At 44.3% G+C, this 9,800-nt stretch overlaps 2 protein-coding genes across 2 annotated transcripts; both read right to left on the minus strand.

Moving 5' to 3' along the window:
* Positions 1–2,509: 2,509 nt before the first annotated feature.
* On the minus strand, positions 2,510–4,356 carry LOC107392046 (complement component C1q receptor). The gene has a single exon (XM_015969617.3). The coding sequence runs from the start codon at positions 4,271–4,273 to the stop codon at positions 3,224–3,226; it is 1,050 nt and encodes a 349-aa protein (XP_015825103.1). The 5' UTR covers positions 4,274–4,356; the 3' UTR covers positions 2,510–3,223.
* Positions 4,357–5,788: 1,432 nt separating this feature from the next.
* Positions 5,789–8,119, minus strand: LOC107392580 (complement component C1q receptor). Its single transcript, XM_015970464.3, has one exon. It carries the CDS (start codon positions 7,810–7,812, stop codon positions 6,154–6,156), a length of 1,659 nt encoding a protein of 552 aa, XP_015825950.3. The 5' UTR covers positions 7,813–8,119; the 3' UTR covers positions 5,789–6,153.
* Between the last annotated feature and the right edge of the window lie 1,681 nt (positions 8,120–9,800).

A 9,800-nucleotide genomic window follows, 5' to 3' on the forward strand; every position in this document is an offset into this window, starting at 1 on the left:
ACTCCGGAAGGAGACTTTCAGTAACTCCAGCAAGGTTCTCCACCTTGCCTTGCAAGCTCTGTCGTTCTTAAAGTTTTTAAGTTATTAGTGCTCCCAAAGTTACAGTATAACTCAGCGTTAACCACGTTTTGTTTTTATAAATCGTTTACGCCAAACAGGAAATACTCTGAATTCGACTATTCGGTGCCTGAGAAGAACGGAGTCAAGCCAACCTAAAGAGGAAAGTGTTTCCTCCACACGCAGTCTGCTCGGTTGACCATCCCAGGAGCCAGAATCTTTCAGTCCAAGAAGCTTTCCTGAGTGGGGACAAAGGCTGTGTCAAGCCCTCCGGTAACCTCTTGGCGACGAGGCAAAGGTCTGTGTAACATTTCACTCGGCTGACTTTTCTTGCTAAGATCAGTTGTTTTTATTTTGATCTAAATTCACGTTAAATTCTTAAGATCTTCTCCCTCACACACACACACACACACACACACACACACACACACACACACACACACACACACACACACACACACACACACACCAGTTAGCCCAGTTCTGAACTTATCGTTGATTCTAACATAATCTTGTGTGTCATCTAATTACCACTTTTATCAAAGGTCAGTTTATTTAATATCGCCGCCATAAGAGCTTTGGTTTATCAGTTCTCCTAATTTCAAGAATGAAAACCATAACTGTGTTTGGTTAATTTTCATCATTGTATGAACTGGATCATTTTGAATAAACTCGTCGTCGTCTTCCTCCGCTTATCCGGGTCTGGGTCGCGGGTGCAGTATCCCAACTAGGGAGCTCCAGACCATCCTCTCCCCGGCCACCTCCACCAGCTCCTCTGGCAGGACTCCAAGGCGTTCCCGGACCAGATTGGAGATGTAACCTCTCCAACGTGTCCTGGGTCGACCCGGGGGCCTCCTGGTAGCAGGACATGCCCGAAACACCTCCCCAGGGAGGCGTCCAGGAGGCAACCTGACCAGATGCCCAAACCACCTCAACTGACTCCTTCCGATCCGGAATAAGCTCACAAAACATAATTAAAAGTCTGATCCTTTCTAGCAATCTGAAGAACAATCGGCGCGTCTGACAAGGGTTCATCCTGCCGGTTATTTTTGTGGTGTTAAAATTAGACTCGTTAAATTTGAACAGATCTGAATCGCAAGTGGAATTTTCCAGTTTTTATCAAAGCTGGTGATTAAAAATAAAACGAGGTAAATCACATCTAATAAAAATCGTTAGACCTGTCAGAAACTCCTCAACCCCTTTCAGAGTAGTTGCACTGGTCTAGGTCCAGTCAGGATTTGGACCAGTTGCTGCACCGGTGGCAACTTACGAAGGTGCAATATGTGTTCATTTGTTTGACGTATATCCTTAAAGAGCAAGTCACCCCCAAATCGACTTTTTTTTGCTGATAAACTAAATAAACGAGTGTGTACTCGTGCTGCAGACACGTGTAGTCAATAATTTGGCATTTCAGTGCATCTTGGTTAAAATTTAAATATTCTGCCTAAAACTGGCAGTGTTGTGCCGTTGTCAGGTAAAAACTCTGCACTGTATTTTAATTTAAATCTGCCACCGCTATTGGCTAAGAGGTATGCTATGATGTAAACTGGTACATTATGATGTCACAATGCTGTGGTGAGCCTATGTGTGTGTATTTGTTAGCAGCTCCGCCTTCTCGGTCTGCCTGGCAACAGCATTTGTTGCATTTTTCAAACAGGAAGTGGGAGTGGAGTTAGACTCTGGTAGGGGTTGACTTGCTCTTTAAAGAACAATCTTACAACAATCTGTCCAATTATGCCATCCTTCCTCTTTATGGAAGTCAGAATTTGACACTTGTGGTTGGCGTTAATCCCTGTACTGACCCCAACCCCCATCCTGGGTCAAGGTGCCCACCGCCATTCCCTGCTCTGCTGAGAGTGAGCGACTACATACATGTGGTTCATCAGTGCAGTTTGAAGATCCTGAGACATAAACATGCTGCAGGTCATTCTAGCATACACCTGCGTTTCTATTTTAGGGTTTGGAAGACAGATAAATGGAGGAAGGAAGATAAAAGGTACAGTAGGTGAGGGTCCCTGGTGTAAAGGTGGTAGAGAACAGTTAGCGGTCCACACAGTAAAGGAGAGTAGGGCCCTAGAGAGCAGAGAACATGTCAGGAGACAGCGTGGTGTGATGTGTGTTCTTAGGCCAAATTCACAAGCTTACATGCATCGTTCCACAAATGTGGAATGACCTTCCAAGCACTACCAGAACAGCGGCTTCCTTTTCAATTTTCAAGAAACTCCTGAAGACCCTTCTCTTCAGATAGCATCTTCTAAACTAGCACCCTCCCTGCACCCGTCCCCCCTCTCTACCGTCCACTCCTTTGTTCCCTCCTCTCCATGACTGATGTCAAGTTGTTGTTGTTATTGTTGTTATTGTTAGCCTCAAGGGCAACATGCCGATTATCACTTGTAAGTCGCTTTGGACAAAAGCGTCTGCTAAATACATAAACATAAACACATAAACATACTGTCCTTAACTCACTTTTATGCTTCATGAGAACAACTCAGTACAAAACAGTAAAAAAAACCTTCATGTACAAAAACTTCACTTTTCCTGTGGAAATATAACAAAGTTTACAAAATAAATGTTTATATTTTTCATATAACAGACAGAGGAGAAGCAGCAGTTTCGGCCAATCTGACATTAATCTGATTTATTTGATAATTAAGCAGCAATAAAAAAATAAATGTTCTTTATTCTATCAGCAGCAGATGTGAACAGAAGCAAGTTTTTGTTCCCTTGGATCAGAATTTTGTATTTTGCTGATAATCAGAAAGTTTAGTAAATCGGTATTGGCCTTCAACGCCGGAGTCGGTGCACGATCACTGAAATGACTGATTTCACAAAGAATCACATTTCAGTGTGTGTGTGTGTGTGTGTGTGTGTGTGTGTGTGTGTGTGTGTGTGTGTGTGTGTGTGTGTGTGTGTGTGTGTGTGTGTGTGTGTGTGTGTGTGTGTTTATTTCTATAATTAGACCAAACATAACTGACAGCTGAGTTCAGAATGAATGGGTTCCTTCTTTACTTGTTTGTTTACTTGTTTGTTGACATCGAGCCGCTCTGACGTTTATAACGTTTATAAACCAACCACCAGGTGGCGCTGTTTCCTCGTGTAAAACTGAGTTCCTCACCTCGGGTTCTGAGGTTCTGATCACCGGTTCCTCTGTGGTTCTGGTCCTGTTTTAACTTCCGGTCGCGTCCTCTGCAGGAGCAGCAGGGGGTTGGTTCCGTTTCTGACGTTTAACAACGTAGAACCGAATCAGAACCACAGAAGCCACCAAAGTCACAGCGACCACGACCCAGATCCAGAGGAAGACGCCCTTCGGTACCGTGGATACCTTCAGTGTTCCGTTCTTAGAAACCGGTTCGGCTGCAGGAGTCGTGCTGGACCCAGCTGGACGCACCGGGACGCATCGGACCTCGTTGTGGAGTCGGAACCCCTCGGGACAGAAACACATGAAGCTCCCGAAGCTGTTCACACACCCTCCAGAACACTGACCCATTTCACACTCATCCACGTCCTCACAGGTCCTGCCGCTCAGCACGAACCCGTCCGGACACGAACACCTCTCTCCTTCACACAGCGCCGGGCAGCTCCCCTCTCCACAGAACTGTCGGCACCGCCTCGGGTCCAGAAGGTCGGTTCGGTACCCTCTGACACAGGAACATTTAAACCCTCCACCCACATCGGTACACTGCTGCTCACACGGTCCACTTCTGCAGCCTGCAGAACTTTTGAAGGTTCGGTCTTCTCCCCGACAGGCGAACTTCTGCTCGCTTCTGCACAGAAACCCGTCCAGATGATCCGAACAGAACCGCTCCTCCCAGCGCTGGTAGGACAGAGAAACACAGCGAGGAGAACAGAGTTCCGCTTCAGCGGTCCATTTGGACGGAACATACGTTCCGTTTGGATCTCCAGAGGTCCACTCATAACCTCTGAGCGGAACCGAGAGGTCGCTGCAGGATCCGGACGGCAAACGAAGTCCAATCCAGAAGTTTCCAAACGCTTGTTTGGTCAGAACCTCAAAGATCCTCTGGTGGTTCTGAGACTGGAGGGTCAGCAGAACCCCGGTCTGGTTCCGACACGCTTCCTCTGCGGTTTTAAAATCCACCCGGTCCCGGTTAACGGTGATGCACTCTCCTCCGGAACACACAGGCAGACACGGCCCGGCTCGCCTCGACCCGAGTCCGGGGTCAGGCAGCAGCAGGACCAGAACCGAGACCAGAATCATTGTCCTTCAGAACCAGAGACGTTCTGCTGCGGGAGGACCGGACTGTTATGTGGAACTCCAGTCCGGAAAGCGGGTCCCCCGGGGCCTCCAGAACCAGGAAGGAAACCGGATAAAAGCTGCAGTTCTGTTCAGGAACATCTGGACCTTCAGAACAATCTCGGATATTTATATCCTCTCTGGTTGTACAGATTAATAACAAACCCATTTAGAACCAGAACCACTAAAACCTCCGAAACGAAAATGTTTCATTAAATAATCACAGAAACACGTTGGCCTGAATAATAAAAGTAATTAATAATAATAATAATAATAATAATTATTATTATTATTATTATTACTATTGTTGTTATTATTAACAACAATAATAATTATTATTTTTAATAACAGCTCCAATAATAATAATAATAATTATTATTATTGTTATTATTAACAACAGCAATTATTATTATTTTTAATAACAACAGCTACAGTAATAATTATAATAAATATTATTATCAATAACAATAAAAATACTTATTATTAATAACAATAATAAGGATGAAAATAATAATTATTTTTATTACAAACACTAATAATAGTCATCTTTATAATAACAACATAAATCCTTTTATGTTTGAGAGAAGTTTGTTAATGATATGGGTCATTAATGTTCATCAGTACTTTATTATTAACAAAGGTTTCCTAATGGAACGGACAACAGAACTGAGCCAAAGTTCTGATCCAGGTGCTCCGTTAGTGGTTCCGATCAACAGTTTTCCTTTACGGGATTTTGTTTACAGAAATGTTGGATCATTTATAATGAAGAATATTTGTTATTTATAATTATGGAAGTTAAAGAAAAGTAGTCTGGCCTCATTTTCTCCGCTGGGGAAAAAGTTTCTGAATTCGGGTTTGTTTGTAAAAGTAAAAGTTATATTATTTGTAATAAATATTTAAGGATTTAATCTGAATCTAGTTGAATACATTTTCTCTTCTGATTTGACAAAAATGAACATCAAACAAATGTTTTCGCTTTTTTGTTCTTCAGAATAAATTTCCCGTTCAGAGGATATTAATCTAATCTGATGTAATTCACCGCTTGGCCACGAGAGGGCGACGTTTCTCCTCTCAGTCTCGAGCTTGTTTTGAAAACTTCCAGCTTCGATTTAATATTTAATGTAAATCTGTGCAGAAGTCTGGAAAAAACGCCTTTTTATGACAAATAGCAAAAGACTTATTCTCGGGAGGATTTCATATTTATAAAATAAAGACAGATTCATCATCTTTTATTTATTTCAGGGCTCACTTGTAAGAAAAAGGCTTTTCCAAGATGTGAAGAACATAAATATTCTTTTAGTTTTGTCCCCCAAAACTTTTTGGGGGTATTTATTTCATAAAATCATGATGACAAAGACACACTTCACTCGGAAAATGGGACAGCGCGTGTTGGGTTTCATGTTTTCCTTTTGCTTCTAAAGCATCTTGCTATGTTAAAATAAATCAAATTTAAATAATCTGAAAACACTCCCCTCTCCCTCTATTTCAGACCAGGAAATCTTTTATTTTGAAATCTTAACTTTCAAACACTTTTAATAATAACAAACAAAGTTCACCCCAACGTTTGAACAACAGACCTGTATAAACTTTCTCTGCTTCTGTGGTTACTGAGGGGTTAACATAACAGGCCCGGCTCGGTCCGGAACACCTCCACACCCAGAACCCGCTCACACAATGCAAGGAAACCAGTCATGAACAACTTTTATAACAGACATTAATCCTGTTTTTGTTTCAGACACAATTTCATGAACAGTAAAGTTTTTATGTGATTTGATGAATCAGAATTTCAGGATATAAAAGCATAAATTACATAAATAAACACCAAAGTTCTGGTTCCTGACAGATCATAGGTCATCGGTCTGGATGGACTCGTAGAGTTTCTCGAGTCGAGGGTCCAAACCAGAGGATACCCAGCAGTACCCGTCGGCTGTCGTCTTCTTCTTCTCCTCTTTTTTAAAGCAACTGCTTCGGAAAATGATGATGAACAAAGTCAGAGCGAGGAGGAGGAGGAGAGGGACGACCGAGCCGAGTACGCAGACCATCACCCTTGAGTTCATAGACTTGGTCATGATCGTAGGCAAGGACGTATTGTGTTTCAGGTCTGTGGGATCAGCCGGGTCTGTGTGGGGGGACTGATGCTGGAGCTCCATGGTGGTTCTGGTTAAAGACTCTAGTGGTCCTTCAGCTGATGGGGCAGCTGGTGTGGGGGACACGCGCGGGGTCTCAGCTGACCCGTCCGTCGTCCGGTCTGTCTCGGTCTGGTTGGTGCACAGGAAGCCACCAAAGGTGTTTGTGCATGTGGACCCAGTGGGACAAGGGTCAGTGAGACATTCGTCCTCATCAGCACAGGAGTGTCCATCCTGGGACAGAGTGAAGCCCTGGTTGCAGGAACACGAGAAGGAGCCGGCGCTGTTCCTGCAGATGTGCTCACATCTGGACTCGTCACACTCATTCACGTCGCTACACTCGCCGTCTGTCATCGTGTAACCATCGCGACACACACACGTGTAGCTGCCGTGTGTGTTTTCACACCAGTGATCCTGACAGATGTCTGACTCACACTCGTTGACGTCAGCGCAGTCACGCTGGTTTTGGCTCAGTTTGAACCCGTTTGGACATTTGCAGGAGTACCCCGACTCCCCCGTCACACACTCATACTCACAGGAGCGGGGACCACACAAGTTCTGCTTCCTGCAGGAGAACCCGTCCTCCTCCAGCTCATAACCGTCCCTGCAGGAGCACTGAAACGCTTCCATCTTCTGTTGGCACAAATGCTCACATCCACCATTGTTGGTCCCACAGTTTTGGGTTTCCAGCTCACAAAACGGGCCAGGATTATTCCAGCTGTTGGTGTCATGACACACGGAGTAGCCCCACTCCCGGCCGCCACAATAAACAACAGCATACGTTCCGACGGGATAGAGTTTCATCTTCCCTTTCTGTGGCTTCTTAGAGAATGGAGGAGTGTAGGAGATCCTTCCAGGTCCAGTCAGCGCCAGAGGCTCACACATCCCTTTAAAGTAAAACCTACATGCATAAAAGGCCTGGCTTCTGCATCCCCCATCGGTCCACTTCAACTGCTCCGGACTGGAAAACACATATTTAGCCTTCACACATCTCTCAGTGCATGTGGAGGCTGGCTCCTTTTCCCAGTTGGAATACTGGGAATCCTCTTCCCCGAGGATCCATTTAAACCCCCTGAGAGTCTCATCAGGTAGCACACAGTCCTTCTCCTTCAGTCTTAACCCGATCCAGAGCCTGAAGCCGTTGCTGTGATGTTTCTCCTTCAGCCTGAGGAGCGAGAGCAGCTCATGCTCCTCGTCTCTGTCCCTGACTGTCATCAGGTAGCCTCCATTGTCCTCACAGCTAAGCCGGGCCTTTTCAAAGCTCAGCTGCACCGCGTGCAGGGTGAAGCAGGCGTTTGAGGTGCACAGCGTCTCCTCGTCAGCTCCCAGTGAAACCTCAACGCTGCTGATGATCTGCAGGAGAACAATCAGCAACATGATGGTCAGAAAACCAATAAATCAGAATAAATCCAGAACTTCTTTTCGGGTTTTAGGGGAAGATGGGAGCAGTCTGTGGGCGTCCATTCGCCTGAGAAGTGATGAACTTTATGATTCTGCATCCTGTTTGGACCTCAGAACTAAAGACGGAAATCATTTCTAGAAGCACCAACGGCTCCTTTCTCTCTCCCCTGGCGACCGGTTCCGTTCTGAACAGAAAACAATGGAAGGCGGCTCGGTGTTTTGTCTGCTCCTCCAGATGTCTCCGGCTCCAAAGACTCCAGCATGTGAAACAAACTCCTGTGATTGTGGTGCTGCAGAATGCAGGAACACCCAGTGGTCAGAGTCTGATGCACGTTGGGAACGCTGAGCATGGATAAACAGCAGGAATCAGCTGATATCCATAAAACCTCACAGACATGACTGTGGAAAAATATCCAATCATTTGGAGTTTGTATAATTTAAAAGTTTAGTGACCGAAGAGTTTTATCTGATATCTGCTCAGCAGTTCAAAGCTTTTAAAGATGAAGATAATAAATAATGATGCAACCTGTCCTTGGATGGATGAGATGGATGGATGGATGAGCTGTTGGATGATGGATGGATGGATGGTGGATGGATGATAGGTGGATGGATGGATGGATGGATGGATGGATGACCTGATGGATGGATGGATGGATGAGCTGTTGGATGATGGATGGATGGATGGATGGATGAACTAATGGATGATGGATGGATGGATGAGCTAATAGATGGATGGATGAGCTGTTGGATGGATGGATGAGCTGTTGGATGGATGGATGAGCTAATGGATGGATGGATGGATGGATGATGGATGGATGGATGAGCTAATAGATGGATGGATGAGCTGTTGGATGGATGGATGAGCTGTTGGATGGATGGATGGATGAGCTAATGGATGGATGGATGAGCTGTTGGATGATGGATGGATGGATGGATGGATGATGGGTGGATGGATGGATGGATGACCTGATGGATGGATGGATGAGCTGATGGATGATGGATAGATAGATAGATAGATAGATAGATAGATAGATAGATAGATAGATAGATAGATAGATAGATGGATGGATGGATGAGGTAATGGATGATGGATGGACAGATGATGGATGGATGGTGGATGGTGGTAGATGATTATATTTTTTGTTTTATTTTCTGTTTAAGGGTGAAATGGTCTCAGTAAGAACCTGTTGGTTTAAGGGTTAAATATTCTAAGCCACGATAGAGTCCAGAATGTTCCTGATGCAGGAAGTGCCCAACAACAATGACAGGAAGCAGATCCAGATGCTCCTCCACCCAACCAGCTTACAAACAGTTAATCAGCTCCTGCTTCAGCAAACGCCCTGCAGGCAGAACCTAAGATCTCTGATGTTTTATGCAACCTGCAGCAGCTTAGGGCAGCAGATCACACAAAAGCTACCAGCAGCTGCCAGAAACACGTGATAGCTTTTTTTCTGACACGTTTTTTTCTTTCAGCAAATTAAACCAATTTTCCCCACAAACACATTTTCAAAAACCAAACAAGAAACCTAAAGTTTGTAGAAAAGTTTGCAAACAATCAAAAACCAAAATTTGTCATTTTTATTTATAATAAATACTAATAAAATATTCAGACTTGCTTTTGGATCGGAAACTGTTTGCTCTGAACATCAGTGCAGTGCCAGATTTAAGTCCAGTGAATTCCCTGGATCGAGTTTTTTACAGTTCCTCTAAAGGTCCTTCATGTCGGTGAGAGCTTCAGAGTTGTTTGTTCACGTTGTGGTTTGGCAGCGATTACTGAAGAGGAAACAATTTATCAAAGCAAAACCGAGAGTGGAGTCAGTTTTGTGTGTTCCACAAAAATAAACAATAATGAACAAGAGTCTGCTAGACCTGCAGAAAGAGAGAAGAAAAATAATAATAAAAAATGGGACACAACAACAATACAACAAGATCAAGCTATCACTGCGTCAACTTGATGAAGAAAT

This window comes from Nothobranchius furzeri, chromosome 18 (genome assembly GCF_043380555.1).
Source record: "Nothobranchius furzeri strain GRZ-AD chromosome 18, NfurGRZ-RIMD1, whole genome shotgun sequence".
NCBI lineage: Eukaryota > Metazoa > Chordata > Actinopteri > Cyprinodontiformes > Nothobranchiidae > Nothobranchius > Nothobranchius furzeri.

Bases quoted from the DNA above. Each gene is read 5' to 3' on its own strand.
- LOC107392580 (XM_015970464.3), bottom strand. From the start codon at position 7,812: ATGTTGCTGATTGTTCTCCTGCAGATCATCAGCAGCGTTGAGGTTTCA.
- LOC107392046 (XM_015969617.3), bottom strand. From the start codon at position 4,273: ATGATTCTGGTCTCGGTTCTGGTCCTGCTGCTGCCTGACCCCGGACTC.